Genomic DNA, 22,330 nt, shown 5'->3' with positions numbered 1-22,330 from the left:
CCAAGGACCTGAGCCCCGAGGAGGGATAACAAGGCCCACAGGCCCACAGCTCTTCTTTACCCCAGGAGAATCTGCCAGCTCATTAGGACTCGCCCAGGCAGGTACGGTTCAGTCTGAAAAGAGGGGCCCACCTAGATATTTCCAACAGAGGGAACTTAGCCCAGAACTAGATCCCACAAGTGCTGGAGCTGATGAGAAGCCACACGGGAAGGTGAGCCAACCAATGCTTCACCACAAGAGGAGGGCCCCACGTCCTGGTGGTGGGGAGGAGAAGGGAGGAGGCAGTGGGACCACAGGGCTCTGTGACCAGGCACCAGTAAGAGGGGACCACTGCAGTACTCCCTACAGGAGCCAGGGTACTGGAGGGAGGGCTGAGGGGACTAGGGAGAGGGAGAGGGAGAGGGAGAACTGCCTTGCTTCAGAATTTTTAGAAGAATTCAGAGGCTAGATGGTCCCCACAATACAGAATTGGGCAGGGAAAAGGGGGAAGGACAATAAAATGGAGAACACAGCTGACAAAAAATAGCAGCTGACTAATAAAGTCTGAGGGTGCACCCCAAAGGAGGCCAGCCCTGAGGCGCTGTGGAGCACCAGAGACCAGAGGCCCCCTGGAAACACGGTGCTGAGCGAGCATCACCTCCCCTCTCCACTTGTCCAATCTCTTTCTCCTGGCCTTCTTCCTCGTAAGGCCCCCCTCTCCTCCTCGAGGCTCGTCTGATTATTCTGGAAGGCTTTGGCAGTTTGGTTGGGTTTTGTTTAATTGGTCTGAATTTGCAGAGAACGGCCTAATTTCCAGAGCCAGGCTGATCCCAGAGAGGAGGCCTGGTGCCTGGCAACACCTGCTCTGGGGCCATTTGTGAAGGAAGGTCAGGGCCTCACTTACACCCTCAGCATGTGCAGCCAAGGCAGCGCAGCCTGTGAGAGCAGGCAGCCAGGCACCGGGCAGGGCACCCGCCATCACTCTGATCATCAGAACATGAGCAGGGTGCTGCCGGGCTGAGAGGAGATGCTCCTAAATATTGCATACCCTGAGTTGAACCTTGATAGCAATTAGTGCAAGACAGCAAAACCTGAAATAAAACAGTGTAACAGTGAGCTAGACTGGAAACAGAAGAGAGGGAAATGCAAAGTTAGAAAATGAGTTTGTAAGGTCTCCAGAAAAAGTCCTTTCATGTGAGAAATAACTCAATGATAAGAAATAAAGAACAGAAGGGCCGCAGGAGCTCAGGCACCAAGGCAAGACAGTGATACGGAGAATCTGAGCAGAACCCATCAGATCACTGAGGTCCCAGTAAGGTCAGGAAGACCAGAGGGTCAGGGTGCCAAGGAGCTTTCAGGAAGCCTCCCCAAATAAGCTGAGACTCACAGGCCAGCGTCCTGATAGGAAGTCCTCCGACCACCACTGGCGAAACCTTGGCTGCTCTTTGATCCACAGCAGCTGCTCTGAGTCACCTCGGGAACTAAGGCCAGGAGGGGGACAAGCCCACAGCAAGTGGGCAAGTGACTATGCTGGGAGCCTGAGGTTGATGAAGTCTTCTGAAATTTGGAATTGCTGCCCATTGGTGACTTATTGTTAAGTACTGCTCCCTGGGATCTTGCATTTCTAAAAATACTATTTGCTTTTTATTTAACACTGAACCTTTGATGTTTTAGAATATAAAAATAGTGTCTTATTATTTTAAAAGCTTAGGAGAGAAACTAGCCGTATTATTAGAAAAAGAAGATATACGCAGCTATAGTCTGTTCAAATATCAAGAGGTGTGACTTTTCAAACCCACATTTCAATCTTTATTTACATAAGACTTTTAGAAATAGTGGGTGTAAATATTAAAACGCCTGAGCCTGGGTGAAATTTTATTGAGAATAACTACAAATAAAAGGAAACTGATTTTTTAAAGTCAGTTTCTGAAATTTAGATGAAAAGAATATTCAGCATTAACCAAAAATGATATTTACATATCAATGTAGTTTTTCTGCTCATAGACTCATTTCCTATGAAACTAACAGAGAGGCAAGCTCGGGGAATTACAAAGGAAGGAAAAACCCTAATCAAACAGGTACTGTTGTTCTAACAGGATATCAGCCAAAATGATCCAATCAGTTGCTTGAGCTAAATTTTTTTCTTTGAGCCATTCATGCCAGAATACAACCTCTGAGAGCATTAGGAATCCACACTGCATTCCAAGTGTTCGTCTCTAACAGATGGGGGGATTTGAAAGATACAGTCCATGGAAATGGGGCAACAAGGAAGGGTACCAGTCAGTCACTAGCACACAGGTAATTGAGCTATAATGGGGTCCTGCTTTGTATTTATTTGTATTCCAGGGTATACTTGGCAGCCATATGAATCAACCTAAATGCTAAATTCAAATTGCTAGATGTTCAATTTCACCACAATTCAGAATTATGCAATATAACATGAAAATTTTCCCAAAAAGCACAAAAAGAAACAAAAGTACACCTTGAAGGAAAGAATTCTACATTAAACTTTGTTTTGGTATTTGTCTAATGACTTAGCATAATCAGAGGTTCACTTGAATGACAGCTGTCATGGTGTTAGGTCTTCATTTAAACAGCATCAATGTGCCTCTGTAAAACAGCCTGCAACATGTCAACTAAATCTCCATAACTCACAGTCTTACTCTCTCACATACCAAAAACAGAGTAATGCACTTCTCTGAAGATCTTTAGGGGGCAATCTCAGAAATACACACACACACACACACACACACACACAAATTCCTGATTTCTGTGTGGAATTTAAATACGATTCTATTTTATTACAATATTAAGATTTCAGACTTAAAATAAAAAAACCCAAGAATTATAGAGGTTATCAAAAACATATTAACTTGTTCTTAGAGTAAGTTCAAAATTAATAACAAAGGTATTATTATGCTAATATATACTTTATGATATTCTGCCCCATAGAGGAGACTGAGAATTGAATCTGGCAATTTTTGACCTCCCTTTACTTTAAATTTATGGTGTGAACACTGTGTTCCCTTCTGAAATATATGATTTATGTAAAGTTTATAGAAACACGCAAGGAAAACTTAAAAAGAAAAGAAAAAGAATAACGTTGATTCCTAATTTGGGCAGTAAATAATATGGTCAGGCATGTTCTTGAAGATGTCATTATAGGACTCTCTATTTCAGCCAATTAGAGTAGCTCTTCCCTTCCTACAAACTGCTATTTAGGAAGAATTTTAAATGAATTTGTAATTTCTACCTCTGAGCTGAAGCTGGAAACAAATCAGCTTGTTCCCCAATAGAATGCTAAGAAAAGCTCAAATCCACCATTACCTTTATTTACCTCCCTCATTCCTCAGACCTGCGGCTGCAGTTTTTACTTTGTTTTATGGATCTAATATTTAAGAAGTCTATCTCTTATGTCACAGGAGGTTAGTGAACTTACAGATTCCCCCGCGATACATCTTGGGCAAGGCTGGGCTGAGCTTCTTCCACCATTTTGAGAAATCTATTTAACAAATCACAGGCACAAATGGATCAGAACAATGATTATTCATAATTTTTATTAAAATATTTAAATGGGTTCAAAACTGGTTGGGTCATGGGAACATACCACTGAGCATGGTCTGCCCTGGGCACCTTCTGGCCACAGTGCAGAGGGGCAACCTCTTGATTGAGGCCCCTGGTCCTCTGTGCTCCAGGACGCCAGGGTGCATGTGCTCTCCTGGTGGCAGCCAGGCTCCTGCCCGCTGGCTTCTGACCTCTGGCATGCCCGTTTCTGAAACAAACAGAACTTCACTTGAGATGGCCTCATAAAGCACACAGCACTAATTGAATTTGCTTTCAGAAAACTGCAGCTCCAAATAAAGACCCCTGTGGAGCCGGAAAACTTTATAGGACATTTGAGGAGATGACTTTAAACTTTATCTGCTCAGGAATAACAACTATCAATTACATTTAACCTTATTATTTCTAGCATTGTCTGATGGTTACTTAGCCTCATAGATTTAACATAGTCATTTTAAACAATTTTGGTCGAAACTCTTATAATAAACTATTGTGACTGGTTTATTGAAAATGTGCAAAACCTATAAATTTTGTTCAAGAAACTAGTTATATGCTTCAACACATTTTGTTTAGAATCAAGTTATGTACTTCTTAACACAATATGAATAATTCACATGTGAATAACTCTCTGTCTTACTGGCACTGAAGAGCAAATTAATTTTATTGATTTCAAAATCTGCACACACAGTCCATAATGGGTAACCTTGGGGAAAGACGGTCTTTGGTTTTTGCTTCCACATAAAGTGAAGAAAGTAATTACAAGAGTAATCTTCCAATGCTAATGAAAACAGTATTCCACCCAGTGTCCCAGACTTGATGTGTTTCCAGGGTCACGAAGTTTTGATGGACACAGCATTCCAGAGGGAGGAGGACCTCTGTAAACAGTTACCCAGTCCCCTCATGGTCCAGTGCCAATGTCCCCCTAGGGAGCAGTGGTGGTCACCCTGGAGGTCTGCTGCTGGACACTTCTCAGGTGCAGTTTGCTGGTGCCACCCCAATATCTAATTGCTCGCAAACCACCGTCTTTGCCAAATTTGGTTTTCACCAATGTTGTTTAATATCTATAGCATTATTTATTTTATACAAATATATTACATAACATGAATAATTACTTGTTGCACTTAATGGATTTATTCAACAGAGAAACCATATATCATGGGTCTAAAGTGCTAGTTTTACCATTTTCTAATATGCTCTTAAGGAAATACTTAAGGATTGAAATTAAAAATGCTGAACTCTGAACCACCTGCATTAAATCCTTGGCATAGGCAGACCCTGCCTCCCAGGAGGTGGGGAGGACATGGGCAGCTGCCCAGCTTGCTGACCTCCCCACAGTCCTTACAAAAAGGACATGAAAAAAGACAGGGGGGAAGTGAGTTCGGCACCCAGGCCTACCCTTGGCCAAGCTGGATGATAAGGAGTGCTGAAACCTGACAGGACTCTGGCGCCAAGAGAAACACCACCAAACCCCAGTGTGCGTGTTCCCTCGCGCTGTCGGCCCACACCCTGCTCAGGCCTTGGGGTCAGCTGGCAGAGGCAGAAGCACGGACCTAAGCTGACCCCAGAAGGTCTACCCACAAGGATGAAAAATAGAGAGGCTACTCCAGACAGGCTTAAATACAAATAATCACTAGAAAATACACCCAAAATTTTTAAATTTCAATGAAAGAGTAAAGAATATGCATCTCATAGAGAAAGAAACAGAAAATGTAGCAAAGTATATATGATTATAAAATACAGGGTTGCAAGTACACCTGCCAGTTATATCAATAAACACGAGCCGCCTGGGGGCTGGAGTGCAGTCAGTACTGGGGGCTTGCCTAAGCCCCTGTTCAATCCCCACTACTGAATCAGAAAGTTTTTAAAAATAGGTGTGTGTGCGTCTACATATGTGTGTACATAGGTGTGTGTATCCACACATATCGATACTGAAGTGCGTGTGTGTGTGTGTGTGAAATAGGCTTGACTCACCTGTGACATGAAAGGGCTTCTCCTTGGGCTCACAGAGTGGACCCAGCACATGCTGCCTCCAAGGAGCCCACTCAGATACGTGGCACTGACAGGCTGAAGATGAAAAGACGGACAAGCCTCCAGCAAGGCACGCAGGAGGAGCAGCAGCGGACCCTTTTTAATACTAGAAGCCACTATTCATGTGACAGTCTGACACTCAGGATGTCTACAAACCGAGTAACCAACCACCACCTTAGGAAGCGAAGAGTACAGGAGATGAAGCCGACAGAAACACACCCAGGAGGCTCAGCACGAGAGGCCATCCCCACCAGACCTTCAGTGTGCAAGGAGCAGTCAGCACTGGGAGCGTGGCACACAGGCAGAGCATGCAGGCGGCCCTGGGCGGCCCTGGGTCCCATCCCTGGTGCCATAGAGAGACAAGAAAACAAACTAACCCAAACCACCATCACCAACAACAACTAAGTGGGAGACACAATGTTCCATGGTCACACTCCACCACGGCTGATGGTGAGGATCCAGGTGGAATGCCACATCCTGATGAGGGCACACGTTCTCCTCAGGGTCAGGCAGCATCACAGCAGCCCTCAGCAGTAGAGGGACAGCACAGCCTTCTGAGGGCAAGCACTGCACACAGCACCTCTGGTCACAGTAGGGACAGCACAGCCTTCTGAGGGCAGCAGCACTGCACACAGCACCTCTGGTCACAGCAGGGACAGCAGAGCCTTCTGAGGGCAAGCACTGCACACAGCACCTCTGGTCACAGTAGGGACAGCAGAGCCTTCTGAGGGCAGCAGCACTGCACACAGCACCTCTGGTCACAGCAGGGACAGCACAGCCTTCTGAGGGCAAGCACTGCACACAGCACCTCTGGTCACAGCAGGGACAGCAGAGCCTTCTGAGGGCAAGCACTGCACACAGCACCTCTGGTCACAGCAGGGACAGCACAGCCTTCTGAGGGCAAGCACTGCACACAGCACCTCTGGTCACAGCAGGGACAGCAGAGCCTTCTGAGGGCAAGCACTGCACACAGCACCTCTGGTCACAGCAGGGACAGCACAGCCTTCTGAGGGCAAGCACTGCACACAGCACCTCTGGTCACAGCAGGGACAGCAGAGCCTTCTGAGGGCAAGCACTGCACACAGCACCTCTGGTCACAGCAGGGACAGCACAGCCTTCTGAGGGCAGCAGCACTGCACACAGCACCTCTGGTCACAGCAGGGACAGCAGAGCCTTCTGAGGGCAGCAGCACTGCACACAGCACCTCTGGTCACAGCAGGGACAGCACAGCCTTCTGAGGGCAAGCACTGCACACAGCACCTCTGGTCACAGCAGGGACAGCAGAGCCTTCTGAGGGCAAGCACTGCACACAGCACCTCTGGTCACAGCAGGGACAGCACAGCCTTCTGAGGGCAAGCACTGCACACAGCACCTCTGGTCACAGTAGGGACAGCAGAGCTTTCTGAGGGCAGCAGCACTGCACACAGCACCTCTGGTCACAGTAGGGACAGCAGAGCTTTCTGAGGGCAGCAGCACTGCACACAGCACCTCTGGTCACAGCAGGGACAGCACAGCCTTCTGAGGGCAAGCACTGCACACAGCACCTCTGGTCACAGCAGGGACAGCAGAGCCTTCTGAGGGCAAGCACTGCACACAGCACCTCTGGTCACAGTAGGGACAGCAGAGCCTTCTGAGCGCAAGCACTGCACACAGCACCTCTGGTCACAGCAGGGACAGCACAGCCTTCTGAGGGCAGCAGCACTGCACACAGCACCTCTGGTCACAGCAGGGACAGCAGAGCTTTCTGAGGGCAAGCACTGCACACAGCACCTCTGGTCACAGCAGGGACAGCAGAGCCTTCTGAGGGCAAGCACTGCACACAGCACCTCTGGTCACAGCAGGGACAGCAGAGCCTTCTGAGGGCAGCAGCACTGCACACAGCACCTCTGGTCACAGCAGGGACAGCACAGCCTTCTGAGGGCAAGCACTGCACACAGCACCTCTGGTCACAGCAGGGACAGCACAGCCTTCTGAGGGCAAGCACTGCACACAGCACCTCTGGTCACAGCAGGGACAGCAGAGCTTTCTGAGGGCAGCAGCACTGCACACAGCACCTCTGGTCACAGTGAATGGACTGATTTCAACAAAACAGCAGGAAGATTTAAAGTCCTACAATTAAGTCATGTGAAAGAGGAAATATAAACTAAAAAGTACAGAATTAAAGCAGTTACAAGAAAACACTATATGGCAGAATCTATAAGACACATTTAAAGCAATAATCAGAGAAAAAAAATAACTGCACTAACATTTTTATCAGGAAAAATGAAAAAAATGAGTTAAGCATTCCCAAATCACAAAAAATAAAAGAACAAGAAAGTAGACCAAAGGCAAACACAAGGAAGGAAATAATGAAGAGAAAAGTTAAATTAACGAGGTAGAGAATAAAAAAAGAATATATCCAATGAATAAAATCTAAATCCTGGTGTGGGAAGTAAATAAAATAGACAAACCACTAGCTAATCTGATCAAGAAGAAGGGGGAGAGCACAAATACTTAAAACAAGAAATGCCAAAAAATATCCAAAGAAACAGAAGAGGTTTAAAAGCATAAGAGAGAACTTTGTAGACCTCTATGCAAAAACACTTGAAAATGCAGATGAAGCATATGACTTTTGGAGGAAATCCACATGATCCAAAGGGACCCCATTAGAGTCAGAAGCTGAAGCAGATCACTTCCAGGTTCACTTCCAAGGAAGAAACAAAAATTAGTAAGCAACCACAGAGGAATCTGGGCGGGGCAGCTCTCTGTACAAATGCCTCCAGGGCTCTGAGAAGGAAGGGAAACACCCTACCGCTGGCTGGGACTGAGGCAAGGAAGACAGATCCCCAGCCCTTAGGATTTTTCTTTCTTTCTTTTTTTTTTTTTTTTGTTTAATTTTGAGATAGGGTCTTGCTAAGCTTCTAATGAGGGCGCTAAGTTGCTGAGGCTGGCTTTGAACTTGCGATCCTCCTGCCTCAGCCTCCTGAACCACTGGGATTACAGGTGGGCACCATCACACCTGGCTCCAGTGCTTTTCTCTTAACCATGATAAAATACACATATGTTAATCCTAAACCAGTATTCCTACTAAGGTTGAGGGGAAGGGAAAGAGGTCCCTATCCCCATGTCTTTTCACACTGTACTAGAGTCTGACCTGAGATGAGAAGGAGAGAAATCAGAGGCAGAAGGAATAAGTACTAAAACTATTGCTGTTCACAAATGACATCATAATAGACATCTGGATATCCCAGGAAATCAATGATAAAACTAACTCAAACCACATGAGAACTCGCCAATATGAAATTAGTATACTAAAATCAATAGCTTTTGCCAAGCATGGAAATGCATGCCTGTAATCCCAGTGACTTGGGAGGCTGAGGGAAGAGGATATCAAGTTTGAGCTCAGCTTCAGCAACTTGGTGAGATCCTATAATCAAAAACTAAAAAGGACTGGAGATGTAGTTCAGTGGTAAATCTCCTGGGTTCTATCCCTAGTATCAAAAAGAAAAATTAATTAAAAATCAGTAGCTTTCAAATACAAAAAAAAAAAAAAGCCATGAGAGAAAATCCAGTTTAAAATGATTGCAATGGACTAAATATTTTAAAATTAAATTATTTAACAAGTATTGCATGAAATGTATATAGGTGAACTTAAGGCATTCTTGAAATACACAAAAAAGTATTTATGTGGGCAAATGAAAAGACATTCCTTGGGCTGGGGATGTAGCTCAGTGGTAGAGAACTTGCTTAGCATGTGTGAGGCACTGGGTTCGATCCTCGGTACCACATTAAAATAAATACATAAAAATAAAGGTATTATGTTCATCTACAACTAAAAACAATATAAAAAAATTAAAATCCTATTCTTGGATAGGATGACTTGGCATTAACAAAATGACAGTTCTCTATAAGTTAATTTGTAAATTTAATATAATACCAGTAAAACATCAATAAACTATTTCATATTTATACAAATTGATACTAAGGTCCCATGGAAGAGCCAGCCTGCAAGTATAGCCAGAGGAACCTGGAAAAACCGCTACTGAGCAGGAAGAGTGCCAGGAAGACGACAGTACACAGGGTGGTGGCGGGTCGGCTCACACGTGAACACACAGTCCGGCGGACACATGAGGAGTCCAGAAGGGAACCCGGTGAGGGGGAACTTGGGCATTTCAAACCATGGGGCTGAATGTGGGCTTTTTAACAAATGAATGGCGCCATGCAAACTAGGCAGCCATTTGGAAAAAGAAAAAAATTAGACCTGTGTCTCACACTGTACATGAAAAATAAACCAGATGGACCAGAGACCTCAGAGTAGAAGAACTGAGCATACAGAACTCTGTAGGCACTAGAAGAAAACACGCAGGAACCCCTCTCTAAATCTCTGCAGGAAAATATTTTCTATTTATGACTTAAAACCCAGAGGCAACAAAACAAAGATTGATAAATTTGACTACATAAAAATAAAAGCTTCTACAGGGCAAAACAAAACAAAACAAAAAAACCCTAAACAAAGTTAAAAGGTACCTGAAAAATAAGAAAATAATTGGAACTTATAACACACACACACACACACTCACACACACAACTAACATACAAAAATCGGGTGAAATTTGAGAGCAAAAAGCCCTAAATAATAATGAGCAAAAGGTATAGTTTACAAAAAAGTTATTAAAGTGGTTCTCACACATACGAAAACATGTTCAAACTCACCCATATTTAGAGACATGCAGATCAAGACATTGGGACGGGGCTGGGGTTGTGGCTCAGTGGTAAAGTGCTTGCTAGCATGTGGTAGGCACTGGGTTCAATCCTTAGCACCACATTAAAAAAAAAATTAATGAAAAACAAAGGTATTACAACTAAGACACCATCTAGTGGTGCCATTCCAAGTTTTGAGGAATCTCCATACTACTTTCCACCAGCAACATATGAGCGTACCTTTCCCTCCATCTCCTCACCAACATTTATCGTTGCTTGTATTCTTGATGATCGCCATTCTGTCTAGAGTGAGATGGAATCTCAATGTTTGATTTGCATTTCTCTAATTGCTATAGATGTTGAACATTTTTTCATATATTTGTTAATTGACTCTATTTCTTCTGTGAAGTGTCTGTTCAGTTCCTTTGCCCATTTATTGATTGGGTTATTTGTTCTTTTTTTTGGCTTTAAGTTTTTTGAGTTCTTTATATATCCTGGAGATTAATGTTCTATCTGAGGTGTGTGTAGTAGATATTTTTTTTCCCATTCTGTAGGTTCTCTCTTCATGTTATTGGTTGTTTCCTTTGCTGTGAAGAAGCTTTTAGTTTGATTCCATTCCATTTATTGATTTTTTTCTTAATTTGTTCTAATTAGGTATCTATGACAGCAGAATGCATCTCAATTCATTCTACACAGATGAAGCATAACTTTTCATTTCTCTGGTTGTACATGATGTGGAGTCACACCATATGTGACTATGTACCGAGGGCACATTCATGTACCTAGGGTAATGTACTCCCCTACTTCGCCTCTGCCCAGTCAAAGTCCATTTATTGATTCTTGATTTTACTTCTTGTGCTTTAGGAGTCTTGTTAAGGAAGTCAGATCCTAAGCCGACATGGGGGAGATTTGGGCCTACTTTTTCTTCTTCTGTTAGGCACAGGGTCTCTGTTTTAGTGCCTAAGGTCGTTGATCCATAAGAGAACTTGGAAGGAATCACCATTTGACTCAGTCATCTCACTCCTAGATTTACACCCAAAGGACTTAAAATCGGCATACTACAGCAATGCAGACACATCAATGTTTATAGCAGCTCAATTCACAATAGCTAAACTATGGAACCAACCTAGGTGCCCTTCAACAGATGAATGAATAAAGAAACTGTGGTATATATACACATTGAAATATTGCTTAGCCTTAAAGAAGAATGAAATTATGGCATTTGCTGGTAAATGGATGGAACTGGAGAATATTATGCTAAGAGAAATAAGCCAATCCCAAAGAACTAAAGGCTGAATGTTTTCTCTGATACGTGGATGCTAATTCAAAATAAGGGTGGAGGGGAGAATAGAGGTATTTGGGACTAGACAGAGGGGAGTGAAGGGAGGGGAGAGGCACGGATAGGAATGATAGTAGAATGAATCGGACATTATTACCCTTTGTGTATATATGATTACATGACCTGTGTAATTCTATATCATGTAATGCCAGACAAATGAGAAGTTATATGCCATTTATGTATGATGTGTCAAAATGCATTCTACTGTCATGTATAACTAATGAGAACAAATAAAAATAAATATTAAAAAAAGACATCATCTGTCATCCATTAGACTGACAATTTTAAACATGACCAGTTCCCTCTTGGCAAGGTTCTGTCCAGCTGGTGGGAATGTAAACATGGTGGGGAAATCTGGCAACACCCAACAAATCTTGGCACGCTCTACCCCAGGCACTCACCTCCAAGTACCTACCCTCAATCCACCTCCAGCAACATTATTATTTAAAAATAGAGGAAACTGGAAGAGCTCAGTTATACTACTGTACAAGGGTTGATTCTAAGGCTTGCGATCATACTCTAGCTTGCTTATTAGGTGGAGGTGCATTTGAATTCTGTACATTTGAACTCTGTAAAAAAAAAAATAGAGGAAGTCAGGGTGTGTATCCTATTGGAAAGGGGCAGCACTGCTGAGTTGCAATGTAGTGGGAGAGGTGCGTGCCCTGTGCAGAAGAGGGGACAAAGTCTGAACACACAGCAACACGGCTCTTCACTGCTATAAAAAGGGGGAAATTTCTATGGACCAGTCTGCATGATTTCTAGAAGTGCAAAAGAGAATCTATAATATGCTATCCTTCATATAAGAGATATAGGGGCTGGGGTTGTGGCTCAGTGGTGGAGCACTTGCCTCTCATGCATGAGGCACTGGGTTCGATCCTCAGCACCATACAAGAATAAATAAATATATTGTGTCCATCTACAACTAAAAAAAATTTTTAAAAAGAAAGAGATATAAGAAGGATACATGAGAAATTAGAGATGGCTTTCCTACGGGGGGTGGATGGGAGAGAGGAGGTGGGAAGAGGCATCAAGAGGAAGTCAAGTGTGTATCCTAACAACTGAGTAATGTTTCAGAGCCAAGTAAGTAAAAATTCAACTCAATCAGGACGTCAGGAGAAGGGGACCCCAGATGGATTGCAAACAATAATAAATGAACCTAACTACTCAGAAATGAAAACTACACCACCATGAAGAAAAGAATCACCCTAAGTAGTTTTACAAAGTACTGTTGTGACTAGAAACGCAAAGGCCAAAACCAAAATGAACTATTATACAAAAAATGTGCCCTGGTTGGTAAGTCTGTTTCTCACGAGGTCAGCAATTTTGAAACTACATTATACTTGCACTGAATAAATAAGCAAGTATACTATAAAAGACCAGAGCAAGTTTCTCACTGTTGAAGAAATAAACTACAAACTCAGAAAGGGAGAATGCTACAGTGAATCTGGTCTGTTGGATTGGAACTGGAGGTGTCTGTCAGACATACTGATGCAGATTCAGAAATAATACATGTACAGATGAGTGTGCTTACACGTGTATGTGCATACACACAGCTGCAGAGAACACCGCAGCCCAGCAGCACATAGGTGCTGACTGCTAAACGCCATCCTCCCATGAAAGGCATCCAGGCTCCATGGGAGCAGCTGACCCAGGGACAGAATGAAGAAAATACAATGAGCCTGAAGTGCTTTGTGGAACCAAAAGCCTTAGGGAGTCCTTGTAAAGGACAAGGGTGTCAAAAGGACATGGGTGCCAACCCAGAGCAATTCCTAATGGCCAAATCCAAAATAATTGTAGTAATACAGTAAACACCAGCATTGGATTCTACGTAAGCCACAGAAGAAAGGCCCATGACACCCACAATAAAAACAACAATCAGTAAATGGGGAAGAAACAAGAGTTCTTTACAGGCAAATTTTAATAAATAAATGTAAAAAAAAGAGGACATTACAAAATTTTGATTAAGTAAAATACAATGAAAATCATTTCAGATCAGATGTATCAATAGATGCTAAAATTGGTAGGCAGAAATTTAAGAAACGAAAGGGATATTTGCAGTCTGTAAGTTATCTTCCCAAGATTTATATAAATCATAAAGAGAAAATAATAATGTTAAGTGGATAAAACACCTTTACTAAGTGCCAAGGCTGACGTACCAGTGGAGGCACACCTTGGGCTGGGGTAAGTGGGTGGGAGAGTGTTTGCCTAGCTCGTGCAAGGCCTCGGTTCCACCCCCAGCAGCGCACACTAACAAACAAGGAAAGCACAGCACCAGTGCTACAGTGCTAATGCCCCAGACACGAGACCTTTGTCAACTCATGAGGAAACACAAGGCAACCAAGTACCTGATCCACACTCATTAAATGTGTGAAGATCCTAAAAGTCTGATGCAGGTCACAAGTTGTAAGAGACAAGGAAACAACTAAAAGCAACATCAGATCTTGGATTTGAGCCTGCAGCTGAAGAAGGGCATCACTGGAACCTGGAAGAGCTCAGTTATAATTCTGTACCAGGGTTGGTTCTAAGGCCTGCGATCTTACTCTAGCTTGCTTTTTAGGTGAAGGTGCATTTGAACTCTGTACCTGTTCTTTGCAACCTTTCTGACAGTCTAAAACTATTTCAATATAAAAAGTTTTTATTGTTATTTTGGTACTGGGGATTGAACCCAGGGGTGCTTACCATCCCCAGCCCTCTTTATTTTTTATTTTGAGACAGGGTCTCACTAAGTTGTTTAGAGCCTAAGTTGCTGATGCTGGGTTTGAATTTGCGATCCTCCTGCCTCTTGAGTCACTGGAAATACAGGCGGCCACTACCACACCTGGCAAAAAGTTTTGTAATAAACAAAACAAAACCCCCATACTCCCAGTGGTTGGTATATCACACTCGAGAAATACTGATTTAAACCAAATTCCTTTCTTACAACTCCACTCATGATTCTTATTTTTCCCTCTTGAGCTTGTAAAGTAAACAGCTGTTCCTGTTGGACATAACATCCTCTCGTGTTTGAAGACAGACCTCAGGCACTTTCCGTGGCTGGTCCCCCTCACTATCCATTTCAGAGGTGCTTCAGACCCTTGCCATCCTGTGCGCTCTTCTCAGTATTTCTAAACTGTCCACCTCCCACTTAAAATGAGCCACCTACAATGAATGCCCCAATGCCACACAACTACTGTAGAGCAGACCCAAATCCCCTAGCCACAATTTGGCACCTGTGTTTCCAGAGAACCCTGTATCGCTTAGCTGCCCTCACAGCTGCACGACATCCCGGTCCGCTTCCTCCACAGTACCAGCTCTCCCCTCCCAGGTCTGTGGTCACTATGGTCTTCTCCCCATTGATGAAACTGCAGGTCTCCCACACACCCTCACTGAACTGGAGTTCCATGTCACGTTCTAGTTTATCAAAGTACACCCACCAACGTCCTGGGGACTTCTGCAAATCAAGCAGCCCTCCTCTGCCTTCACCTAAGTTAGAGGATCAAGACCAGGCCTTTGATCTCCAATTATCCAGAACGTGCGCCACCTTCACATTGCAAAAGAAGCATGTCATGCTAAAACTAGTGTGCTGCCAACTCTCAAAAATGTGGGCTAAAGGGGAAGAACAGAAATACTGACATCCTCCACACCATTTAATACATGCGTTTTAACATCTCCATCGGCAGCATCGGAGTGGTGACTTCCCTCAACAACCTCACACTTACTAAAAGGAGAAGCAGAGACAAGCAAATGGAAACTGGAGCCTACACTTTCTGATGAAATCGAAGACACTTCTGTAACTGTGTCCTAAACACTGTGTGGTTAAATGACATGTGGTACCTAAAGTTGGGAGACCTGTCATCATCCAAGGTGACAAACCAGTGTTCTTCAGGGAACTCACACCCTGGGGTGGGGGAAAGGAGAAGCCATGCTGAGGTCCAGGTCAGCAGGGGTGCTCCTCTGGGGAGTGGGAGATTATGGCTTGGCAGCCCTCAGCCAGTAGAGTGGATTAAATTATTCATGTTTTCTGCTATTTACTGCGGATTATTGAGAACTGACCACATATGACATTTTACCATATTAATTTATTATGGATATACAGAATTCATTTTGACATAACTAAAGGAGCATGGAAGATGCTCCAATTTTGTCCTCAGTACAACCCCTCTGCTTCCTCTCCTGCCCCGCCCACCCCTTCCCTCCCGCCTACCTGTAGATCTTTCCTCTGTTTGTGTGTACTTGTTTTCAACTGGTGCATAAGGACATACATAAAGGTGGAGCTCACTGTGGTACACTCACACGTGTATGCAGGACAGTCTGATGGCACTCACTCCACTCTCCCTCCCTTTCCCCATTCCCTTCCCTCCCCTCAACCCCCTTCCTCTGCTCACTGGGAGGACTTCCATGCTGAATGGCCTCTGCATTTTCAAGGGACCCTCCTTCCTTTTCCCCTCCCCTCCACCCTTATTCTGGAATAGCTTCCAACACATATGATATCCACCTAGACACTTACTTAGCAATGGTCAAATATCAGGGACTGGCCCAGACCAAAGAAAACTCTGTAGTGTGGGGGCATGTAACTCTAGGACGGCCTGTGAGAATCACTCGGTTCCCTTCTCCTCCCTTCCAGAGGGGATCTGTCAGCCTGCATAAAGCAGATGAAGATTCACCACCAAGCTGAAAGACACTGCACTGTATAAACAAAATGAAAACCCTGAGTGTACTCAACGACCCCATTACCTAACAGGCATTGAAGCAGATCAAGCAACGGCAGCCTCGCAGCGGAAACAGGAGCACAGTTCAGGAGCAGCTTCTTCATAAGATGTGTAAATTAAACATAAATTATGTATTTTGTGGCTTCAATGATGAAACCAAGTTGGCACAAGTCTTAAAGTGACAGATGCCCTGCCCCGAGGAAGCAGGACCACCCTGTTGACGTGGACTTTCCCTTTATTAGAGGTGATGGACCTACGTGAGCTTAATGAGGAGGTGTCTAGGAGGACGGGATTCCATGATGAATGCGAGCAAGCCCTTGTACAAGCCAGATTGTGGACTTTTCCCTGATGCTCCCAAGAATGCACCAAAGGACAAGCAGCTTGGGAAAGAGACCAAGCGGCAGTCCCACTACTGGGGGCTCAGCCATGCTGACCACCTCTAGAAGTCCACCTCTCTGCTCCATGCCTCCAAGGAATGGAGAGACTAAAATGTGTGCAACCCTGGGAACTGTCACAGAAATGCACTGTGGACACGCTTCAATTAGCAGAGCAAAAAAATGACACATTCTTCATATCAAACACCCCTGATTAAGCACATATACTTAGTATGTGAGTTAAGTATATATATTATATATTAGAATATCAATGTAAGTCATTAGATTTCAGTAATGCAAATGATAGGAAGTCCATGAGAAAATATATTTTATACAAAAATAAACAAAATAAAAATAATCGAATCCTTCATCTTGAAAGTACTTTGAGAATTTTTTTGACTAATGGCCTTTTCCTGAAGATCATTTGTATTATAAATGTCTGAGACAGTTTGAGTCCTAGTTACAGGAAATAGTTTGCTGAGTTTCATTTTTTTGAGTTTAGTTTTATTTTAATTCTACCGTAATAAAGAAGTTTACTTTTGCTGGAGTTGCTGATATGGATGACCATTGGTCTGCATATAGAACAGGAACACTGGATGGACCAAGATTGATAAGGCCCCACAGACTACCATTTAGAAAGAATGCGTGGTTTCCATCAAGTAAAGATTCCTTCCAATGACATTTTCATTTGGAAAATGACCTTGCATTCTTGGAAGGTGTACTTTCTACGGCACATTGAAATCTGGCACAATGTCAAGCAGAGAGAGGACCAGAGTTAGGATTCTCACACTCAGCTCCCACATTGCTAGGGCAAACTGGGTTGTGACCAAAGGGTCCTGAACACCTTGATGCTGTCTCATTTAGCCATGGCCATTTTTTTAAGACTCCTTAAATCAGTTTGCGAGATCATTCCGCCTACTCTCTTAACCAAGTCTAGCTTGGCAAAGAGTAGGCAAGCTGTGCGATGAGCGAGTCATGGGTCAGAGTAAGAGACCAGTTAGCTAATGCTAGGAGGGCTAGCTATGCTGAGGAGACACTGCACATGAGCAAAGAAAAACTGTCACTCTGACTAAAGGAAATAAAGACAGCCCTTTCCTCAGCTGCTCGGCCCTTCTGAGGAAGCTAAGGCTGTGTGGGTGTGACCCTCACCGCACACTTAGGTATTGCCATATCTGGCCACACAGGTTAATTAGTTAGCTGTAAAAAGAACATGCTACTGAGATAATCTTCATCATGGGTGAAATTCAAAAACATGATCAGTAAAAGAAATCAGATATAAAAGACCACATATTAAAAAAAAAGACGATATATTATGATATTCCACTTCCATGAAATTTGCAGAAGAGGCAAATCCAGATAAGGAACACAGCAGTGGAGTGACCATCTCTGAGGTGATGAGGAAGTCTCAAACCCCATGGTGACGGTGGTGATGGCAGCACTTAAAGAAACAACACTGTTTTGATGACTACAAGAGAGCACCTACCACCTGAGTGGCAGTCTCAGGGAAGGGTAATCATGTGGCCACTGGTGGGGCTTTCCCCAACTGAATAGTTTTCCTTAAATAAATGTCTTGAACATGCCAACAATTCGCACATTCACATAACCCTCCCTTCGTTTCTTCTCAGTTAAAAACATCCGCATCCGCCTAAGTCATCACGAGCCATGCTTCCCGAATACCTGCTACGCACCTTGCTTGGCTCTGATAGTTGCAGAAGAGGCAAGTCACTCCCAGAGCAGCTGCAGACACAACAGACTCCAAAGAGGTGCTCCAACGAGGAGACCTCCTTCCTGCTGGCCTCGCTGCATACTGACTCCGTTCACTTACAAAGAAATCTGCCAGAAACCAGAAATGACTGAGGCTACGTGTGGCTGACAGAGTGAACATCTGCATCAGGGCTGTAACTAGAAATGAATTATTACCGATTTCCTTTCTAGAATAAAAACTGTGTGCAAAAACTAACTTGTTTCCTGAGGAGTGGGTCACAATTACTTCAGTGGTAAGAGTAACCCCTGGAAGACAATGGGGCTTTGCTGGGGGTCTGCTTCATCAAGAGGGATTCCCAATGTTTCACCAGGGAGCTCAGCAGATGAGCTAAAAAAAAAAAAAAATCTGGGTGAAGCTAGCAAAGTTAACTCCCAACATTCTTGTTTTCTAGGTTGGACTGCTTAGGGTCACTGAATGAAGTTAAAGTCATCGATATGTCTAAGTGGTTTTGCTGACAAAGGACTACAAACTTTACTGGATAATTTCCCAAGAGTAGCAAAGGTAGGTCCAAAAGTAATCCACAGAGCAGAGTAGACCTGAAATATCTTCTGCCTCTGTTTTTTCACCAATTCATAATATCAAGGATTCATGGAAATATCATATAGCACTTTACAGTTTATTCATATCAAAGTTTGCATAGTTGCATCAAAAACATTCCAGGTGGAGACAAGGAATTACCTGTCCTTTTCACAGCCTCAAGCTTGCTCATCCTGGCCTGGAGACATGAACTGTGTGGCTCTCACTGGAAAAGCATGTCCGCTGATGGACTGAGCCCAGACTGCTGCCCACCTACAGAAGAGTCTAGAGGGGTGACAACGTTCCCAGATAAACAGACTCATTAACAGCAGATGAGCTAAACTGCATAGAAAATAGTCACACTGCTAGTTGTTTTTATGAAGCTGTTGCTGCATGTACAACTTACAAGAGCTTTTGTCATTTAAAGACAACCTTTAAAACATTCTAAATCAAAACAGGGTAGAAAACATTTAGAATTAATTTTCTTGAACATCTTAAGTCCTTCAAAGTTCAAACTTTATTAGTGCATGTGCTTTTCCTTTTTTAAACCTTTAATCAACCTGTATTATTCAACTTCTTTGGGTCAAATTGGAGCAACAGAATTTACTCTCCTTCATGACATGGACAAAGTAAATTAAATAACAGACTTCAGGACACTAACCAACCAGAAACAGGGTGCTGACCCCTGAGATATGGGATGCAAATGAGGTTAGCCCTATGACTGCCTGTCCACGTTGCCTTGACCACTTCCAGGCTGTGGCACAGGAGGTGGAACCCAGGTGGAGCCTGGTGAACTCCCTGAGATTAGGACACACTGATGAGAGGTTAGGGAGGCCAAGGTGGCTGGATCTCACAGAGCAGACTACTACAGAAGACAGTGGCTTGGAGAGAGAAAGATGCATTCAGCCGAATATTGATCAACATGGATAAGGGATGAAATTACCTAAGGCCATGGAAAGAACCACCTGGAAGGATTAGAAATGACAATTTTTGATGCTCAAACATGGCTGGGAATATTGCCTGACTCTACCAGTAAAACCAAAAATCCTTGTGATCTTAAACACAAGACTCAAAGGACTCAAGTACTTCCAAGTAGCTTATTTGTGTTCCAAAAAGAAAGCTCAATCATATTCATAGGAATCCAAAAATATCCAGTACCCAAAATATAAAACTGACAATGTCTGACATCCAAACAAAAATTACTAAGTCTGCAAAGAAGTGGAAAAATGTGATTTGTAATGAGAATAATCCATTATAGCTGGCCCAGAAATCACACAAGTGCTAGAATCGGCAGAGAAGAACATTAAAAGGTCATTATAACTGCATATGTTCAGAATGTTAAACAGAGACAGGGATCCAGATCTGAGATGGAACATGGACTGGATATAATTAATGGCAGATTAGACACTGCAGAAGAAAAGGTTAGTGAACCTGAAACAGCTATACAGAGTATAGAATCTGAACACAGAGAAGGCTTTAAGTAGGCATCACAAGACAACTTCAGGAACAGATGAATAACTGAAGTTTCAGAAAGAGAGGAAGTAAGGGAAACAAGAAAAGTATCTGAAAATACAATAGATAAAAATGTTGCAGATTTGGGCCAGGAATGTAGCTCAGTTGGTAGAGTGCTTGCCTAGCATGCACAAGGTCCTGGGTTCAATCCCAAGCATCACCAGATAAAAGAAAAATGAAGGAAAATGTCAAAAAATCTGATGAAAACTATAAACTCACAAGTTCAAGAATCACAATAGCACTAAGCACAAAATAATAAGGATTTATCATGGTAATAAAGCACATGATAAACAAATTGCTCAAAGCTACTGATAAAGAAAGGTTTTGAAGTAGCCAGAGATTAAAGAAACATGTACATGGAGAAACAAAGAGAGAGTGACTGGAGATTTCACCTTGGAAGCAATCCTACAAAACAGGAAGCAACATCTTTTTATAATACTGAAAGAAAAAAAAAAAAAAACCTTTCTATTTAGAATTCTGTGCACAGTGGAAATATCTTTCCAATATGAAGGTGAAATAAAGACTTTCTCAGACAGATAAAAGTTGAAAAAAAATTACCACAAGTCGACCTGTCCTATAAGAAATGTTGAAGGGGGCTGCAGGTGTAGCTAGGAGGTAGAGCACATGCCTGGTATGCACAAAGCCCTGGGCCCAATCCTCAGCACCAAAAAGGGAGAAAAAAAAATGAAGGAATTCCTTTAGGCAGGGGAGGAAATGAATGTCAGAAGGAAATAGAGACCAACATAAAAGAAAGAATTGTAGTGGAAATGGAAACTGTGTATAAATATGTGTTTTTTTTCTTGTTATTGAGCCTTTTTCAAAATATGATTGACTGTTAAAAACAGGAAATAGTATCAATACAGAATGAAGTTTATAGCATATGTCAAAGTAATATATAGGTCTATAAGGCACAATGTTGAGAGGAAGGAAGAGAGAGGTGTTCAAGGGTGAGGTGGCACACCATCACCTGACGATGCTGCAGAGGAACACTCTACATCATAAAGCAAAGAGCAAAGCTACAGCTGATAAGACAGTGAAGGAAATAACATGCAATCATAAAAAGAGTCCCTTAAGCCAAAAGAAGGGAGAAAAGTAGAAAAAGCATAGGGAGCGCACAGGACCACAAGGGCACACCAGCAGAGGTCTTTTGGAGAACAGCCCTAACAGAGGTAGAAGGCCGAGTGACACGGAGCTTCAGGTGTGAAGCAGGTACCATTACTCTAGAAAGTGTGTGCTGAGCAGGGGAACTGATGTGAGCAGGCGCAGGTACTACGTAAGAAATCTTGCCAGGAGTTCCAAAGGTCTCCACACTTCTTGCCAAGTGTCACACCTCCTGTGCCCACCCAGGACCCAGGCCACAACAGGGGCTCAAAAGATGTCTGCAGGTGGAAATGACCCAATGCTGCCAACACGCAGCTGCCAGTCACCACACTAGCTGACTGCCTAGCTAGGAAACTTCGACCAGGACCAGGATGCACCTGACTGGCTCTGCCAGGCAATTTTCTGGACTCTGCTCATGGCTATATGTACTCAGTATAGAGCCACTGGGCTGACAACAGGAGGAAAATAGTTGGAGTTCTTCAGAAATCAAATGCTGGAGAATTGTGTGTGTGTATGTGTGTGTGTGTGTGTGTGTGTGTGTGAGAGAGAGAGAGAGAGAGAGAGAGAGAGAGAGAGAGAGAGAGAGAGAGAGAAAGAGAGAAGAAAACTTGGAGAGAACAGAAAACTTGATACAAGCACTCGGATACTTTATTGAACTCAATCTGGATTATTAGATCAAAGACTAGGACACAGTACAATATAAACAAGAACTTTATCAAATTAAGAAGCAGTACACACCATGGCTCTAAGATACCCAAATCGTTATTCTTTGGTAACAGTCAGGAAG

General features: G+C 43.3%; 1 protein-coding gene across 2 annotated transcripts in view; it reads right to left on the bottom strand.

Moving 5' to 3' along the window:
- The window catches only part of C1H10orf143 (chromosome 1 C10orf143 homolog), a 36,257-nt gene that overhangs the window by 11,176 nt on the left and 2,751 nt on the right, over nt 1–22,330 (bottom strand). For both annotated transcript variants that reach the window (XM_078024114.1, XM_040273534.2), the window contains 2 exons: nt 3,587–3,751; nt 3,419–3,481 (listed from right to left, as the gene is read on the bottom strand). In XM_078024114.1, coding sequence (XP_077880240.1) covers nt 3,419–3,481; nt 3,587–3,751 — 228 coding nt within the window. The remainder of the gene's footprint in view (nt 1–3,418; nt 3,482–3,586; nt 3,752–22,330) is intronic.

Source organism: Ictidomys tridecemlineatus, chromosome 1 (genome assembly GCF_052094955.1).
Source record: "Ictidomys tridecemlineatus isolate mIctTri1 chromosome 1, mIctTri1.hap1, whole genome shotgun sequence".
Lineage (NCBI taxonomy): Eukaryota > Metazoa > Chordata > Mammalia > Rodentia > Sciuridae > Ictidomys > Ictidomys tridecemlineatus.
This window is presented reverse-complemented; position numbering and strand designations above follow the sequence as displayed.